At 38.6% G+C, this 19,759-nt stretch overlaps 1 protein-coding gene across 3 annotated transcripts; it reads right to left on the bottom strand.

Moving 5' to 3' along the window:
• Positions 1-2,724: 2,724 nt before the first annotated feature.
• parvb (parvin, beta) lies at positions 2,725-19,592 on the bottom strand. Of its 3 annotated transcripts, none has more exons than XM_017706729.2 (13): positions 19,005-19,592; positions 10,247-10,336; positions 8,998-9,068; positions 8,707-8,809; positions 6,683-6,823; positions 6,461-6,576; positions 6,316-6,374; positions 6,204-6,223; positions 5,561-5,622; positions 5,379-5,447; positions 5,023-5,124; positions 4,457-4,529; positions 2,725-3,248 (listed from the first exon to the last, which is right to left on the bottom strand). In XM_017706729.2, the coding sequence occupies exons 1-13, from the start codon at positions 19,093-19,095 to the stop codon at positions 3,172-3,174; spliced, it is 1,074 nt and encodes a 357-aa protein (XP_017562218.1). In that variant the 5' UTR covers positions 19,096-19,592; the 3' UTR covers positions 2,725-3,171. The 3 variants fall into 3 exon arrangements, with proteins under 3 accessions (XP_017562218.1, XP_017562221.1, XP_017562220.1); XM_017706732.2 differs by lacking the exon at positions 19,005-19,592 and adding an exon at positions 14,325-14,404; XM_017706731.2 differs by lacking the exon at positions 19,005-19,592 and adding an exon at positions 11,811-11,981.
• Between the last annotated feature and the right edge of the window lie 167 nt (positions 19,593-19,759).

Below are 19,759 nucleotides of genomic sequence, written 5' to 3'. Positions count from 1 at the left end.
TGGTTTTTATGGCGTCACACAAACAGGCTTTTTTTTGCAACTTAGTATCCAACTCTATATTGTATACTGTACTATATATTATATAACTGCAATGTATTTCTATGAATGGTACATTTTGAAACCGCATTTACACTGTACAGCAAACCATGGTACCTTAAATTACATAGAATGAGAATATTTTTTCTTCCATAATACAGTCCCTTTAATTTTGAACCATACATGCACAGTAAAGAACAAAAGGGCATAGATTAATTTGAAGTGTTTGTGAGACTGATGAAGGATTGATGAAGAATATTGCCTTTTTAATCTGAACTGCTAACTTGCTTCACTTTTTCAAATCTCAAATCAAATAACTTATTTGACTTGAACAAAACTAGGTATAAATCATTTTTCACAGAGCATTACTTGCAGCCCAAGAGGCTTATTTCTTTAAATGGCAGCGCCTGCATCATCTCTGCTTCCTTGGCAACCAACTTTTATTATATTTACGTCACTCAGTTTCACAAGCAAGATCATCCGTGTATTCTGTGAGAACTTTTTATTTGCTAAATACAGAAATGTTCAACATTTAGCTAGTTTTACTATTCAAATTGCTTATTCTACCCATTCCTCTCTGACAATGATCATAGAATGCAGTACACATGCTCCTTCTCCTTCTCTCTATAAGGCATGAGAGCAGAGTCAGAGTCCCTGTGACAAGGAAGCAGCAGTAATTTGGGCAGGGAGGTTACCATGGTAACTCAGCAAATAGACAAGGCACGATTAAGCCCTCAAATAAACATGAGTTTAGAACTGCAGTGTTCACCTCAACTGAGAAGCAGCAACGTTTCCAGCCAAACTCCTGCATCACAAAATTAAATTAAGCCGAATGTTTAGCCCATTTGTAGTGATTTAGTTAAACATTATATCACAGAAAAGAATGATGAGGATGTAACGTCTCTAAAAATACAAGACTGGACTGCATAATTAATCTTTCTTTCTGACTGACACATTATGACTAAAATAAGCCTATAAATGTAATGGATGTGAGCAAACTCTCCAATGAAGTTTCTCTAGGCAGACCCCACACACTGAAGTGAATTATTAATGCATATGTGCATGGAATATATATATATATATATATATATATATATATATATATATATATATATATATATATATATATATATGGATAGAATACAAAATATGGCTACATTAGCTCATCTTGTGACCTAAAAGAAAAATGGCAAGAATCCTTTTTTTGGTGCTCATAAAAGTACAGAGTGATTAGACTTCTAACTTCTAACTGTTCCTGCTGATAAGCACTGATGGAAGAATGATCAGAATGCTATTTTCACTTATAGTGTTCTGCACCAAAGACAACACTCTCCTTAACCTTTTAAAAATTCTCAGGTGAGCCTTATGAGGTTGACCTGCATTTCAAAAAGCTTAGTTCTAAAAGATCTGGGACTATATGTGAAATGATAATAACAGCAAAGTAATAATTTGTCAATTCTGTCAGGCCTGTATTAAATTAAAATGCTAGAAAAATATATTTAATGTTTTACCCTTATCAACCTTTTCCTCACACTTATTCCAAATTTGATGCGTGAAACATGCTTCAAAAAAGTTGGGACAGGAGCATGTTTATAAGGGTGTTGCATCACCTTTCCTTTTAACAACTCTTAATAACTATTTGGGGAACAAGGACACCAACTGATCCAGTTTGATAGTGGACCTTTTACCATTTTATCATTCTTCCATTATACAATCTTCAGCTGCTCACCCATATAAGGTCCTTTATGTCATTTTGTACTTCACATTGTGGGACATTTTGAACAAGATGCAGGTCTGGACTGCAGGCAGGCCAGTCTAGCACCCACACTACAGCCAGGCTGCTGTAAAATACAAATGTGCAAAATGTGGCTTGGTGTTGTCATGCTGAAATAAGCAAGGATATGCTTGAAAAAGACGTCATCTAAAAGGGAGCATGTGCTGCTCCAACATGTGTATATACGTATCTTTAAATGCTAATGAAGCTTTCATGGTTCATGTGCAAGTTACTCATGTCAAGGACACTAAAACCACAAAAGACCCAGGCTTTTGACCGTTACACTGGTAATAATCTGGTCCTTTTCTTTTTCACTTGCCTGGAGAATGACATCCAATATTTCCATAAACAAACTCAAAATGTTGACTCGTCAGACCACAATACAGGTTATCATTATGCATCTGTACATTTAAGATCAGAGAAGTCAGCAGCATATCTGGACACTGTTGACAAACTGCTTCTGCTTCTTAACTTGCATTTGCAGATCCAGTGATATCTGTCATAGACACATGAAGGTTTTTATTGCTTGGCCATTTAGTTGTCTTTTTTTTGGATGAAATTATGCACGGTAGAATGTGAAATATCTAAAATTCTTGCAGTTACTCATTGAGGAACAATGTTTTGGATTATAAATGCATTTTTTGACAAAGGAGCTTCATCCCATACTCGCCCATAATGGACAAGGTTTTGGATGCTCCTTTATGTCCAAGCATCACCTGTTTAAGATTTGTTTTAAACACTTTACAACCCTCTTAGTGTAAAATTGGTCTTAACCCTTTTTTGTAACATGCTGAAGACAAAAATTTCAGAATGAATGTATATTTACACAAAACTACAAATTTGATAAGATAAAACATTAAATACCTTGTCTTGTACTGTTTTCATTTAAATACAGGTCAAAGTGGATTTACAAATCACTGGTTTCTGTTTTTATTAGTATTTCACTTACTATCCCACACATACCAACTTTTTTGGAATTGAGGTTTGTAGTTGAGTGAAATAAATGCCGAACAAGTAATTCAATTTGATATAAAAAAGAACAGGCTATAAAAACATTCAGCGTTATTATTGTGATAATAAAGATATAATATCTGTCATGTAATACACAAAGCATACATGTCATAAAACATTCAAAGTAAAGCAGTTACTAGCACTGTAAACAGCAGCAGGCCTTGATGTGTGGATTATGTACAGTACAGTATTTCAGCTACCTTTGAGCTTCTGCAGTGATTCAAACAGCATTTGAATTTCCAAAACAGACTGACGACATAAAACACTGCGCTTTTAAAGATAAGTGGTGTGTGCAGCATCAGCGAGGCACAAGGCAAGGGTTCAATCGCTGAGAACCTCTCTTTCTTCCATCAGTCGGCACTTTTGTAGTTGGTGAAGAGATTATAGAGGACCCTCAGAGTCGACTTCAGGTTTAAATTCACAACATCTATGACAAATACAGGCAGTTTCAGCACATAAAAAACAGAGAGAATAAGCAACCCAATGCTAACTTAGAAGAATAAAGACTAAATATGAGCAAACATTCATGTAGTTCTGTAAGGCAGGACAATGCTGCACTGACTATCAGGGCATGAAGACAAGTTCTCTCTCACTGAACCCCATGAAACACCACAGTGAAGTATGTGATGAGGAAATTAGGATACTGTCCAACACAGACTCATTACAGTCTCCACAGTTAAACAACCGTGTAATGTAAAATCACGAGCATTCATGTGCAGCAGGCAACAATGGAGACTGATCCTCCTAATGTTACTGAAGAGAGTACTCTTAAAACTAAAGGTGTCAGAAAAGGTTCTTTGCATGACACCATAGTAGAAACCACGTTTGGTTCCCCAAAGAACCTTTCAATGCATGGTTCTTTAGAGAACCATTTTTAAATGAGATGTGAGAGTGTGAACAATATTTTAAAGAACATCTACATAATGTTAATTGGTATAAAAGCTTATCATTTCTTTAAACCTGTGAAAGATTTTTTACATTTATTTATCTCTTTTTACAACATGGTTCTTAGGTAATTAAATGTGGTTCTAAATTCCATCGTTCAAAGAGCCCTTGTGGTTATTTTGAAGTTTGTTTAGCTCATAACACTGATATGTACCTTTTAGTTTTTGCCTAACTGACTAAACACAATGCAATGCAATTTCTAAGATTTAGTGATCAGATCATAGTACGAGTATAGAGAACAGCTATGTAAACAACTTTGAAGATATCAAATCCAGACTACAACAGTGACTAAAGAGCGTAGTTTAAATTAGCCAAAAAGAAAATGTCCCAGAGCAGGGGTGTCTAATCTTATCAAAGCGCTGAAGTGGCTGCAGGTTTTCATTCCAATGAAGCAGAAACACACAATTAGCTGTTGAAGAGACCAACTGAATCTGGTGCATTCTTGCTTGTTTGGAATGAAAGCCTGCAGCCACACCAGCGCTTTGCAGATATGACTGGACACCCCAGGACTAAAAGTTCAGAAAAAATGCAGGGAACTGTATTTGGTCTGCATGATAAAGCAAATGTTGCCATCTAGTGGATGGATTGAATAATATAGTTTAGTTAATTAACGTCTGGAATACCTGTGGGTAAGTTCCATGAATATTATAAAAGTCTGTTGCTCTACCTAAAAACCTAGCCTTTTATTACCTTCTGGACGAGCTTTGGGTTTCTTCAGTCCTCCATCCTGCATCAACTCAAAAGCAAATGCTACATTATGTACCTGAAAGACACAGAAAAGCATTTTACGTTCTTACTCCTCACATTAGTCGGTTTTGTATAGATGGTACACTGGTATGGATGGGTATCAGAATCAGGTGAATGCTGGATCTGATAACGAAAGGAAAAGAAGAATGGATCTGATCTAATCCTGTAACAAATCTATTGCGAAATAGCACTCACTCACACTGTGTGATTTGATGATGTTAGCTGTATATTTCTTCCTCTGGGGTAGGACAGTGTTTGAATAGTTTGAGTATGACCTATTTTCAGACGCTTATCTTAAGTGAAGTGCTTCAATACAAAAACTGCTTATTTTAAAGTTTAGTCATTTTTTTATATTGTATCAACCAACACTTAATGTTTCAATATTGGTATCATAGGAGAAAAAGTGGTATTGTTCCATGTCTGGTCTTATAGCATGACAAGCTGAGGCATGTTTGTGAATTAGGATTAAATAAGGAGTCACTGTGTCATCTGGTCAGTCTGTCACTCACCTTCTGCTCAAAGCTTTCTGGTGTGAGGTAAAAGTTATACAATGGCACAAAGTAGTCCTCCAACAGACCCATCAGCAGAACCAAATATACACCATCTGCAAACTACAGTCATAAACACTCATTTAGGGCTACATATTAACAGATGTATAAAGCTCTTTGTGCTCCAGCACAGGCTATACATGCTATTAAAAGATCTACCTCTTTCAGGCATGGTGTCTACATATACAGACATATCCATGACTTTTTAATAACACTAGCATTTAGAAAAAACACAATTTTATAAGTAAAATGTGCCACCACCAAATTTTAAGCGAATATGTTCATGAGAAGCGTGAAACTTTTGCAGCCTGACTCACCTGTGACTCCAGCTCAGTCACCTCCAGGTTCAGCTTGTTCAGATGTTTATTTACAAATGTGATCAGGGACTGAAAGAGACAATAAATCATTATCATCAATTCTAAACAATGCACTACAAGAAGGTATCTATAAAACAATAGAGCTGTGCTGCAAAAAAATATTATTTTAAACAGTATTTTACCGTCTTGACCACGTTAAGCTTGTCTGGTGCATGGTCCAATAAAGTGTCAAAGGCATCCCTCTCTGCAGTCACAAAAAATTTGTAGTATAGTGAATGTGGAACATGTAGTCAGTGTCAGATCTTGTAAGTCTTTTGCCAGATGTCACTTGCACTGTGTGAAAATTCCATGATGCTTACACAAAATAATTTTACATTAAAGCTACACTCTCCAGTATAAATATGTAATTGCATATACATGTAGTAACATGTAGAAGAAGACTTCATAACATGGGTTGTGCTTAGGGGCCCTTCAGTGACAGGATGAGTATAATGATTTGAGCGTGTTTAAAAAGTATTCAAAGAGAAGTCAAAACTTGGTGAAGAACGTGTCTTCCCAGGATGTAGGTGTATTATCTACTATTGACATAAAACCTTCATCATTATAGTGTTGATTTTGCTTTTGAGACCTAAAAACTGAGCTGGACCTCCTTTTTCAGCCTGTGCATGTGATGTTCATGCATAAAATTGTATGATATGGTCCAAAAAACTCCCACAAAATTGGAGCTGACACCTCTGACTTTTAAATTATTATTTCAGGTTTTACAGGGTGTCTCACTGCAGCACACACACCATATTTTAGTTTACTATCAACTGATCTACTCACCAAATCTTCCCATCATCATCCTGCAAAAGAAGAGGAAGGATTATACCAGCGTTAAATGAAAACTTCAAAATGACCACTAGGTGGCAATAATCGACTAAATAAAAGCACTTACTCTGTAGTAGTTGTGAGTTCTTTGGTCACCTGAGCTGTCTGTAAGATTCCTTCCTTTTTCTGTAGAAAACAAAGGACTTGTGAAGAAATATGGCTATTTGCTATAGGATGAGCAAATTATCTGTACTTCAGACATGCTTACGCACTTTAACCACCACCACATGTACAGAGACATGTTCAGGCAGTCTGATGGGGGCCATATAGTGCATGGCCAGAGCCACCAACAGATACACGATGGCCACCAGGTTCTTAGAGTGGATGGCTGAGGGAAGAGAAACCAATGTGAGGCAGTTAGCTCTGCAATCATCTGACTAAATAAACCACAAGTGAGTAAAAGTGGAAACATCTTCCTTACAGTGCGTACTTACAGTCAACTCCCCACTCAATCGTCCAGCCCTGAGGCCTGAGCAGTTCATTTACTGCCTCCAGTACAGTCTGCAGCTTCTGTTTCTGACCGATCTCAGACTGGGTCACCTCTGCTACATTCAGCTTACGGCCTGACAGCTTCTCTATCACAGGAAAGACAAACACACATAGTTTTGCCACAGTAGGCCTTGAAGGTTTTTTCTTCAATTTGTTCTTGAGAAAGATACTAAAAAATTCTAAGTCAGATTCATGACGTGTTCCAAAACCGCAGAACTGTTCGCACCTTTGTGTTCTTGATTGTACATAGATTCTGATCTTACGTAGGAACAAACTACAAATAAGAAGACCCTGCTGAATGTAAGAATCTTCATGAAAACTGGATGGGTTTCAAGAAGAAATTTCTTCTTAAGAACAGTTGGAGAATGAGGCCCATTGTTATTGCACCCCTGGTCAATTTGCACATCCTCTACAGAGAACAAACTCCTGAACATTTTAATACACAATTACTGAGTTTATTAACAATTAATGTTAAATTATTAACATTGTTATTTTTTTAAATATGATAAATACAGCAAGTAAATTGAAAATGATCCTCTAAAAATGAAGAAAAATGCAATATTGAAATTTGCTTGTTGTAAAAAGATGTAAAAGACTTATTTTCACAAAACAAAAAATGTTCAAACCCTGCTGAAGAAATGGATGAAGTTCATATTGAGATGAACTCAAATCACAATTCTTCTAGGGCTGGTCCAAATAATTTAAATATTCAAGTATTTGTTTGATACGTTGACATTTGTTTCTCTATTTAGTGTTTAGAGGCTTTGTCTTTTAACTCCAGTAAATGCCAGTCATATTATATACACATTGGCCTCCACGTGACCCTGCTTCAGCACAACAAACCACTTTCCACATGGCCACTGAAGGTAAAAGAGCAAAAATGCCCAAGATATCGAGGTGTGGGAGCACTTTAAATTACATTTATAATCTAATCATTGCATCACAGAAGACCATCACTAGTATACACTATTAATATAAGGTTGCTAAATACTGGGTGCATTTTGAAAGGAAGACACTAACACACTTACAATTCTAGTTAACTGTGACACATAAATGTTAATGTAAGTGTTAGTTGAGAACGAGCATTTAAGTAATTTTATGGCAATAGAAATAATTATTTAAAGCCTGTAAAATGCTTTTTGGAGTCTAATATATACAAAAAAGTTTTATTATTACTGATAATATTAAAATGCATAATACCATTCATCTCTCTGTACCTTCTGCTCGTCTGACTACCATGGGGTGCAGAGCTTTCAGCCGCTCTGCTCCCAAACTCTGGAACTCCCTCCCACCTGACATTCGTAACATTGACTCTTTTCCTCTTTTCAAATCAAGTCTTACCTGTTCAAATTAGCCTACTCTTTCTGTTGATGTTTTTTTTTTCCTTATAACCCTACATTTTGTACAGTGTCCTTGAGTGTCATGAAAGGCGCTTTTAAATTTAATTTATTATTATTATTATTATTATTATTATTATTATTATTATTATTATTATTAACTCCTTAACACTGTAGGTTTATTTCATACAAAGGCTTATTATTCAGTAACTACAGAGACTTCAGTGCAAAATAACGGAGCTATTCTTAGGTTATAAAATGTTTAATAATAAAACTTCGGGCTTGTTAAGGCATTAAAGTGGAAAAATCCTATAATGTTCCTTTTTAAGCTCTGAAACCCAAAGGATTCTTTTCTTTTTTTGTGTTGGCGACAGGGATATTTGTGGATAACTATTTTTAGGCTTCTCACTGTATCCACAATACGGTAAATTCCATATCCTATGGTCATACTGATATTGACTTTTACGCACCTTTTCCTCTTTTATATATTTAATGTACCCTTTGTATACCTCCTACTCCTAATCGATTCATTAAGTTCATAGGCATTGTTTATGCCTATGTGAATTAAACTAATTCATTCCTTAAGAATGAAATATGTCTCCCTACTGCACACTCTCTTAATAAACTCTTACCAAACAGCTTCTGAAGCACCTGTCCATCATATAGATCCTCCTCTAGATCTTTAACTATGATTCTGTCTTCCTCCAGCTCATTATTGATCCAGTCGATCAGAACCTGGGTACAGGATAAAACCATTTAATGAGCAGCTTCATCATAATTTGGCTTCTAATGGCCCCATTCATCAGTCAGAGGCCTGTGAGAAAAGGATGTTTGGCATGTGTTGTTCTGCACAGATAAAAATCTCTGAATATAAAGAAAGAAAACGTACATGGAGAAACATCTGAACGTAATAATGAACATACCTTCTGTAGGTCTTTAAATTTGGGATCCTCTCTAGATGTGGGATCCAACATGCTCCTCTCAGCGTTCTCCTCTGTATAGTGAGAATATGGAAAGGATACACAAATGCTCTCACACTCACACATGCACATACAGTATATACTCTTTCACTCATAAATATACCTTCCACCCCTTCACTCCCAAAAATAAGTTTTGCTAATGAGTCAGTGTGTAAGCTCAGATTAATCTTTCCCTAGCGCTGTTAGTCAGTGGTGGCTCTGAGGAACACTGGGTGTAGTCACAGCTCTGTGTCATCCAGCTGCTGCCTACCATTAAAAAGTCCCCAAAGACAAATGATTTTACATGAGGAACTGCATCTAAATATATTTAGGCCTGCATTTTCAGATGTGTAGCTGAAATAGCACCAGGACTAAGTCTGATCTTTTAGCTCTAGCTCTGATCTCCAAAATGGTAACCTGGAATAGAAAAGAATAAAACATACTTAACCTCTAATAGAAGTTAATACAAAAAGATTTTGTTCTATGCTGGTCCATGTATTATGAAATGCTATCACCGACAGGATTTAACGTAAAAAAACAAAAAAAACAAACATTTTGTGCTAACAGAGAGGTTTGATGTGAAGTGCGCCATTCTAGAGAAACATCCCAATCAGAAATGCTCAAATTAGTGGCGTTTGAAACCAGAAGTCCAAATCTTCCATTACAGAAAGGTATTACAAGATACAAAGCATAAAACATACATTTTAACATTCATGACTGAGAGGTACAAGCACACGATTTTAAGGTATAGTACTACCCAAAGGAAACAGATTTTTCCAGTGTTTTCTCATGATCAACCTTACGTTAAAAAAGGACACATGTATGTTCAGTGGTCATTTTGTATAGGAAAAAAAACTACAACCCCTGTCACCACCACTATAAAAACAATTATGTAACTTTCTCTACAAAATACCATTCCTGAACACCGAAAAATGAGTTTGTTTACATCTTGAAAATTGAATTATACAGATATTGTGAAAATCTGGTGGAAATCTAGCAAAGCAAATTATTGCAGAAGCAAGACATGGTGGCACTTGCTGTCAAATCACACTTCAATGTCAGAGTGAAACTGCTCTAAAGTATCACTAAACTCAGTACCCAGGACAGAGAATTCATCCGATGTGGACACAGTGTAAGTGAATGAAGTCCTCCCGTTTTAAGGGGGAGTAAACAGTAATTGTGTGTGACTGATGAGGAAGGAGGAGTGTGTTACCTAGCAGCAAGTCCTCTGGGAGCAGCTCAGCACTAGAGGGGAGGAGTGGAGCGTTGATGGCATTCTTACCCTCTTCATGAAGGTCACTCACTAAAGATACACAAAGAGCAGAAAGAGTTGGAAACTGTCCTGATTTACCTGTTCCAGTGTTCGAATAATGAAATCATTATTAAGGTACTCATTATGTATCATAGAAGGTCAGAGAGAAAACAAGACATTAAGAAGGAAAGTCACATCTTATCCTGAGTGGTCATATGTTGATGTTCAAAAATATTTGCTGTACATTTAATATTTCAATTCATAATTTCTCTGTTACTTCTGTCAAACACAAGCACATGCACCACCCACTGGTGAAAAATGTAACTGCAATAGGAAAATTACTTTCTGGGATTTGCTGACTGCTTTCCTTCCCTGTGATTTACCACATATCCATTCATTAACTCTGATGCTCGCATTTAAAAATTTTAGCTGGATCAAAATTTGAGCAAAGTATACTTGCTGCAGACTGTGTTCTAGTCTATCTGCAGCTACAGGAGTAGAAATCTCTTTTACCACTTCTGTATTTATGAAACCTTTGTCAGATCCACCTCTTTAAAGCTCCAGTAGTAGCCCACCATTTCCTCAGTTAATAAGTTAGATAAGAGATGTGGTGAACATGATCAGAGCAGCAGAATAACCAATAGTTACACTATACCCCACCCTCAGCTGTTCATATTTCTTTCTTCCCCTTTCTCTGTAGGGGTCACTAACATATGTCCATAGCAACACGACTGTAATCTAATTACTCATTTCCTCACTGGAGTTCACACAGTGAGCAGGAACTACTTCATCTGCTGCCACACCAGAATCTCTTATAGGGAGTGGAGTCAGACTGAAGTATCAGATACACATCAGAGAATGCTGCTGCTCCCATTACCCCCAAAACCCTAAAAGCTGATTCATGACCTGTTATTAAGACGAGGCTCAGTCTGAAAGGGCCTTTTAAGGTTGTGAGGTAAGAAAACATGTAGCCAAAGCTAAAACAGGTTCATTCCATTTAACCTTTCAGCTCCAACTTGTTAGAATGTCAGCTCAGGCCCTCCTTCACTGCTCTTACACATTTCAGATCTAATCACAGTCTTCTAGTAAACAGTCTATAGAGGGAGCATGCATCTTGCACCAAATCAGCATTTCCTTCATAATTACTGTCTAATCATTCATGCTAATTATGCTACTTCCTCCCTTAGTGACTGTAGTAGATAAATACCTCTGGACCTTTGAGCATTGGGCAGACACTAATTTGAAATGTAACAGACAACCATAAGCAATTACAGCTTGTTGAGCATACAATAATCACCAAATTCCAAAAATTACAGTAAGTTTGTACACAGGAGTCCAATATCAATTCCCACAGCAGAGTTAATGGACAATACGATCAATAAGTATACTCAGCATTCCCTCTTAAGACTACTGAGCTGTACCAAACAGCCTATTCAAACAGACAAACAGCTATTCACATTTAAGATATCATATAAGCAAAATAAATGACTCTATAAGTCAGCACTCTCTGCGCCACAAACTCTACCTTGCTTCTTTTTCTTAGTCCCACACAGCAGCCCAGCCATATCACAAAAAACTGTCCTTGATCCAGCAGGTCCCTTCAAGAAAAGTGACGAGAGAACGGGCGCGTGTATGAAAGTCTGGGGGTATGCGTTTTCGCATGTGGTGGGTTGCTGCCAGTGAGGCTATGGCAGTGGACCCAGTGTCAGTACACGATATTTTTGTCCATGTCACAACCCCCCACCCTTCACTGATCCCGTTTCACCAGGGGAAGCGAGAGGAGAGGAGGGGAGAGGGAGACACCATCGGACCATAACAAACATGAAGCCAAAAGGACGCAGCAGCAGCACACTCAGAGAGGAGAGTCTCTGCACAGGTAGAGTGAAAATTCTCAATAATATCAATAATTCTGGTGTTGCCATGTGTATAAGAAAGTGCTGTGTAATGATCAAACAAGTCTGTATTAACTTATAGAGTTGTGGCTAGTGCCGTTTGCTATTAATAAATAGCACTGACTAATTTAACCATTTTGAGTCTTTAAAGTTTGATAAATCATCATAAGTAAGCCTAAAATTTGTACAGCCAACATATCAAAACTAACTCTAGGAATTATAGGCCGTTATACAATTACTGACTCGTAACTGCTAGAAATTACTCTGTAACTACTATGCTTGTATCTCCAAAATGGCAATATAAGAAATATTTTTAGCTTGTAATGTAACAAGACGTCATTTTGGACCATTTCTATTGGTCCATTTCTCATTAACTTTTAATATAATGCAAAGACTAACTGAAATTTGCATATTATGCAGAGTGAAAAAAACAAAAATGGAGGCACAGGGTTTTTGTGCAATAGTAACAATATATAGTTACAAGAGCAAATAATTAAAGTGGGGGTCACTAAGAGCCCTTAGGATTTAAGGGGTTAATCTTTTGCTTATTCTATTAGCAATGGGTTGTGTGTAGTGCTGCCCTGACTAATTAATTTAATGTTTAAATTAATCTGAAGGCCCTTACTGAGGTGCTATAAATCTCCTAAAAGCACTGCAGCCATAATCTTCTGAAACCACTTTCATGTTCAAGTCCATTAGCAAAGTGCAGTTGAGCAATGACTGCAGTCCAAACAGAGTAGCTGCATCTAACGGTGCTGTCACAAGCCTACACAGCCACCACTTAGCCAAAACCAATCAATACTACTCCTGCTTTCTTACAAGCAGGCTGTGATCTCAATGTGCTGACCTAGGATCAGTTTTTGCTATTTCATTTCCTGAAGAAGAGGCTTACAGTCGAATGTGGTCGTATGACCTCCAGTCAAATGACGTTTAGATGTATGAAATGTTTTGTTGATTGTCTAAGTGAAAATAAGTTAATACATCTTCTTCAGAGAACTCACTTAAATGTGGCAGATTTTTCAGCAAATTTCACTGCAGAATTTCTATTATTTATTCATTTTTAACATATTGGAAAACAATGAAACGTAGGGATGCATAGGGACATTTGTGAGTTTAATCAGGAAAATGTGTGCTGTCTTTATAGGTCAACTAAGCTGTGCTGATTTTGCCATTGTAAGGATAAAAGTTGAATAGACTGAAATGCTACCTTGTTTAACAGTAGAAACGCATCCATTCCTTCAAAACAGAACTACAGTGAAAATAGGAAGCAGTGTATTGTAAGGCATTTAAAGTTTGAACGCAAACAAGTGTTAAGCTCACTGAGAACATTGAGCTCTTATTATTTCTAGAGGCTACAGACTGTGTTACTGTGGCCACCAAACCAGTCAAAAAAGCCAATGTATTTCTTCAACTTTATAAACACATTTAACACATGTTCATTTTGTGGCCAAATATTGCTACTGCTACTTTAAATTCAGCTTGCTGACCCCTATCACTAAGAGTGGGAAATACTTGGTATGTGTCAGAATATTTACTTTTTCTTTTTTTGCTTGTGAACAAACTGGAATGGACCAAATCAAAAACACAAAAAGCCTACAGAAAACATGAGCACTACGAGTCAAAATTCAGAATGATAAAAAAATAAACTATTTAAGAAGAAACAGGAAAATAACATGATTGGAAACAAAATAATAAATAAAACAAGATAATTGGTAAACATTCAATCAGATATTTGTTACTATACACTGTACATTGCTTGGTGTTTACAGGTACTAATCCTGTTAATGAGAAATGCAGTTGTTCAGTGTTCTAAAAGTTCTGACCGTGACATACTCAAAAAAGCATACTGTGGCATAATTTATCCTGAAAATAACATGTTGCCTACCCCTGCCTGTTACAGTGTCTCAGTGACCTGTTTCATTATGACATCCAGCAGAATTTGATCCAGCTTAAGAAAAATAATAAAATAATAAAAATAATATTAAAAATCCATTATGAGCAAAGTTGCTGTAAGCATGAACTACAAGCAACCTAAGCAAAAATCTACAAAAAAAAAAAGGTAATTAGGCTACAACACAATTAGCATGTTTCTAAATGAAAGTCATAGAACTGAATAGTGGATTAAAGAGTAAAAGTAATGCACTTACTTTCTTCAGGGGCACTTGTAGACAATATAGTTAATAAACTCTATTATTACAAGTATGTGGAAGACAATGACTTGCGTTTACACAATTGCATTTATAGTGACATGTGTGACATTTGGGTAAAGATTCTGACATGTTACAGACACACACTTCCTCTACGCTTATCTGAGAGGACCAGGACATTTATTTGTACCACAGTAAAGTGTGCTATTCCTTTCACTATTTCAGTATTAACCCCTTAAAATCCCAGTCTTATTACATCCTTGGGCTTATTATTCAGTAACTATAGACAACAATAAGAACTGAGTTATTCTTAAGGAGCACTATGTTAGATTTGAAAAGATTTAAAAATTGAGAGAAGAAGCATTAATGAGTCAGGGGAAAACAACAACAACAACAACAACAAAAAAAAAAAACATCAAAATAGTGCGTGCACTGCTGCGAGTCACCCTGCAAAGCCTAAAATAATCATTTAAAGTCAGAGGTGTTGGGTCAGATTTCACAGGAGTTTTTTCAGGCGACATCATACATCTTTACATATTAAAGTCACATGCACATACACAAAAAAGATCTGACTCAATGTTTAGGTTTCAAATGCATAATCAACATTATACTAATGAAGATGTGAAGACAATAGTAGATATTTCACTTACATTATTGGAATACATAACTTGCACCAAGTTTTGACTGAGCTCTCTTTGAACACTCTTTCATACACTCACAGTCATCAGTTTCCTCCTCTCATGAGGGTCTGAAGCACAACTGATGCTACAGAAGTTCTTCTGCACTTTGTGTGCAATTACACATTTCCACCAGAGTGGTCTCCAAATCACCAAAATCTTACATAGTTTAGCTTTGAGTAATAGAAGTATGTAACACTTTTGTAAACCAACAGGTCCAAACTAAAGACCCTCTGACAGCAACGCTGGCTGCACTATGCTCATTTCTACCTTCTCCCTTGTGAACTCCTACTGCTTGTTTCTCAGTCTATTCTTTCACAGAAAACATAAGAGAAATCGAACATGTTTTTACTCAAAAAAAAAAGTTATCAAAATCCACATCATAACTACTATACTATAAGGTTTTTTTCTGTCTTTTACTGCTGAGGAACAAACATCTCAAAGGCATCTGTTCCTCCAAATAAAATCTCTCCAGATCCTTCAGAGACCCAAGATTTAGACAGGATAATGGAATGGCCATTGCATTTTTTTGTGTGCATCTGAAGGTTTGCTTTGTATCATTGATCTGCTGTAAGATCCAGCCACGACCTTGTCTCTGTTTCCTGGTAGAGAGAACCAGAATATGACATAGTCTGCTAATATTTGAATCAATAATGCCATGTGTCCTAACAAACCTCCCAGACCTTTGGAAGAAAATGGCTTTGCTACATCACAGATCCACTACCACACTTCACATACACTAATCAAAAAAATAAAGGGAACACTCAAATAACACATCCTAGATCTGAATGAATGAAATATTCTCATTGAATACTTTGTTCTGTACAAAGTTGAACATGCTGACAACAAAATCACACAAAAATCAATGGAAATCAAATTCATTAACCAATGGAGGCCTGGATTTGGAGTCACACACAAAATTAAAGTGGAAAAACACACTACAGGCTGATCCAACTTGATGTAATGTCCTTAAAACAAGTCAAAATGAGGCTCAGTATTGTGTGTTTCCTCCACGTGCCTGTATGACCTCCCTACAACGCCTGGGCATGCTCCTGATAAAGTGGCGGATGGTCTCCTGAGGGATTTCTTCCCAGAACTGGACTAAAGCATCCGCCAACTCCTGGACAGTCTGTGGTGCAACGTGGCGTTGGTGGATGGAGCATGACATGATGTCCCAGATGTGCTCAATCGGATTCAGGTCTGGGGAACGGGCGGGCCAGTCCATAGCTTCAATTCCTTCATCTTGCAGAAACTGCTGACACATTCCAGTCACATGAGGTCTAGCATTGTCCTGCATTAGGAGGAACCCAGGGCCAACCGCACCAGCATATCTCAAGGGGTCTGAGGATCTCATCTCAGTACCTAATGGCAGTCAGGCTACCTCTGGCGAGCACATGGAGGGCTGTGCGCCCCTCCAAAGAAATGCCACCCCGCACCATTACTGACCCACTGCCCAACCGGTCATGCTGAAGGATGTTGCAGGCAGCAGATCGCTCTCCACAGTGACTCCAGACTCTGTTACGTCTGTCACATGTGCTCAGTGCGAACCTGCTTTCATCTGTGAAGAGCACAGGGCGCCAGTGGCGAATTTGCCAATCCTGGTGTTCTCTGGCAAATGCCATGTCCTGCACGGTGTTGGGCTGTGAGCACAACCCCCATCTGTGGACGTCGGGGCCTCATACCATCCTCATGGAGTCGGTTTCTAACCGTTTGTGCAGACACATGCACATTTGTGGCCTGCCTGGAGGTCATTTTGCAGGGCGGTGGTCCTCCTGTTCCTCCTTGCACAAAGGCAGAGGTAGCGGTCCTGCTGCTGGGTTGTTGCCCTCCCACGGCCTCCTCCACGTCTCCTGGTGTACTGGCCTGTCTCCTGGTAGCGCCTCCAACCTCTGGACACTACGCTGACAGACACAGCAAACCTTCTTGCCACAGCTCACATTGATGTGCCATCCTGGAAGAGCTGCAGTACCTGAGCCACTTGTGTGGGTTGTAGAGTCCGTCTCATGCTACCACAAGTGTGAAAGCACCACCAACATTCAAAAGTGACCAAAACATCAGCCAGAAAGCAGAAAGGTACTGAGAAGTGGTCTGTGATCCCCACCTGCAGAACCACTCCTTTATTGAGTGTGTCTTACTAATTGCCAATAATTTCCACCTGTTGTCTATTCCATTTGCACAACAGCTGTGAAATTGATTGTCAATCAGTGTTGCTTCCTAAGTGGACAGTTTGATTTCACAGAAGTTTGATTTACTTGGAGTTATATTGTGTGGTTTAAGTGTTCCCTTTATTTTTTTGAGCAGTGTAGATAAGGCTAGTTTCACTCTATCCCCATCAAGTCAATCTCTGAAGCCAAAAAGCTTCATGTTGTCTCATCTGAACATTCAGGCTGGGTCCAATAGAATATTCAATGGTTCAAAGTTCAGGCACTTATGTTTGTGGTTTAATGACAGAACATTGGGTGTTCTCACAAGCCAAATAGTTTGTTGGCAACTTGGAGACTGAATGCACCATCAGCTTGATCTTTCACTGTTTATTGTGAGATCAAGCCAATAACCAGATGTCATTTCTTTATTTTCATTTAGCTTGTAAGGGTGCCAATAATTCTGACAGGCAGTCCATTACAGCACTGGTGCTACTGTCTAAAACTACAAAGGACAAATGGTCAGAAATATGAAAAATGATCTTCCCATTTGTACTGAAGGGGGCGCTGTGATGCCGTTTTGCTATACGAACATCAATAAGGATGTATCTCTATGGGAACTGCCGGCCAGTACTTTCCATGCAAATGTGTGTCAATGCTGATAGCGATGCTGATCCATAAACATTTATAAAATGTAAAATTGGGACTAAAGTCACCTGGATTTACAGAGAAATATAACATTATTTCCGCGACCCTGAGGGAGACATCTGTACAATGCGAATATTTTTTAAATATCTGCTGAAACCGACATGACTGTGATTTTCAACTTCATCTAAAGGCCTGAAAACAGGCTGCTGTTTAAACTCCCTCAGCCTGGTGTCAATGAGTCTGTGTTTACAGAGACTAACACTGCTCACATTTCTGTTTCTTACAGGGTCTGTGGGGGGGCGACAAAAGTGTCAACACACACACACACACACACACACACACACACACACACACACACACACACACACACACACACACTTTGCAGCTGTTCACACAACAGACAGGGAGAGCAGGGCAGTGTCGAATTAAATGGCTCTGTAAGTAGGAATTTAAATATTAGTAGAAACTCGCCGTCAAAGCTGCCTGTCCTTCAGAGCAGTTACACGTCTATGGATGTTAAAGCAAAAGAAATAAGTATTCAGCCTTTGTCTTGACAGTCCGGCATTCCGGGCATAGTGTCACGTCTATTTCTGTCGATTTCATCAACTCCACTGTCAGTGTACGTGGCTTGAGTGGAGGCTCTGACCTCACAGCTCACGCGCGCTGTATTAGCCTAACATGTACGTTTATTCCCGTGTTTTTCTCAATGTACAACCACAATAAACACAGCAGGAAGCCCTGCTGGGATTATGTTCTTTAAAGAAACGTGATAGTTTCTCATGTTTAAAGTGCCAGTTGTAGGTTTCTCGCGGTAACAGAAGGTAACAGCAGCCTGCACACCCCAGGCTGAAGGCAGCATCTTCGCCAACTTGTTGTTCCAATTTTCCCGTTTCACCTTAAATACAGCGATTACATTCTGGCGCCTCAGTTACATTGTCAGCCAGAATGTAGCTGCCTTACGATTTAAGGTGGAACGGGAAAATTCGAGCAATAAACTGACGAATAAAGACAACTTAAGCTTCGTCTCTCTCTCTCTCTCTCTCTCTCACACACGCACATACACATATACACACTCCACGCTGTGAACCCTGAAGACGACTCGGAGATGTGAATGTAATTCCAACCGCATGGACAGGGACACAGGGATGACTGGAGACAAAACGACACTCAAGACTGCTTTCAGGCTTCGTTTAGCGACCGTCCAACCGTTTTACCTTCTTTTGACCTCTTCTTTCGAGCCAGCGTGCCTCCGAGCTTCCCGAGAAAGCCTTCGTCCTTCTTGACCCTGCCTGGATTTGTGGACATCTCGGCCGGAGCTCAGCTCACCTGGGGCAGCCTCTCTTAGGAGGAGGAGAAGAAAGAGGAGAGCACAATGGCCGGCTGGTCAAGCCGAGTGAGCTCGAATGGCTGGGTGTGGGTGATTGGAGAGGAGGATGAGGGCCAGCCTCCACAGATGCTGCACAGCCTACACCCACAGTGCCTGACAAACCCCGAGGACAGCAGCCCCCAAATGACATGTCCTGACCACACCAACAGCGCGTGTAGGATGACAACACCCAAGTGTGCAGAATGTCACGCAAGTCTGGTATAAATTTCGAAAACAATTTCTCGATACACGTCTTCTGATAGTCACAAAGAAACCAATAGCTTAAAAGGGGATTTCCACCAACTTTTCAAAATCTCTGCAGTTCCAGCGGTGAGGTGAAAATAAAGTCATTCGAGGTTTGGTGTGAAATGATTAACTGTGGAGAAACTTACACAGATTTCTTTACAGTGGTTCTGATAGGAACCAGGGGTCACAGTGTCTACAACACAATCATAGCCATCTTATTCACTATCCAAAACCACCAGCGAAGCTACACTTTTTAGTTTTTATATCCAATCTTAATAATAGTGAAAAAAGTTCTCGTTGGGGACTATTTTGCCTTACAGCACCCTCCACCTACCTTTCTGCCATGAAGGTATTTAA

Source organism: Pygocentrus nattereri, chromosome 11, assembly GCF_015220715.1.
Source record: "Pygocentrus nattereri isolate fPygNat1 chromosome 11, fPygNat1.pri, whole genome shotgun sequence".
NCBI lineage: Eukaryota > Metazoa > Chordata > Actinopteri > Characiformes > Serrasalmidae > Pygocentrus > Pygocentrus nattereri.
This window is presented reverse-complemented; position numbering and strand designations above follow the sequence as displayed.

Excerpts from the sequence above, each read along its gene's own strand:
- parvb (XM_017706729.2), bottom strand. The coding sequence starts at position 19,095 with ATGTCCACAAATCCAGGCAGGGTCAAGAAGGACGAAGGCTTTCTCGGG. Across the intron at positions 6,375-6,460 it reads TACATGTGGTGGTGGTTAAA|AAAAAGGAAGGAATCTTACA; the intron begins GTGCGTAAGCAT and ends TGTTTTCTACAG. Across the intron at positions 3,249-4,456 it reads ACCCAAAGCTCGTCCAGAAG|ATGTTGTGAATTTAAACCTG; the intron begins GTAATAAAAGGC and ends TATTTGTCATAG.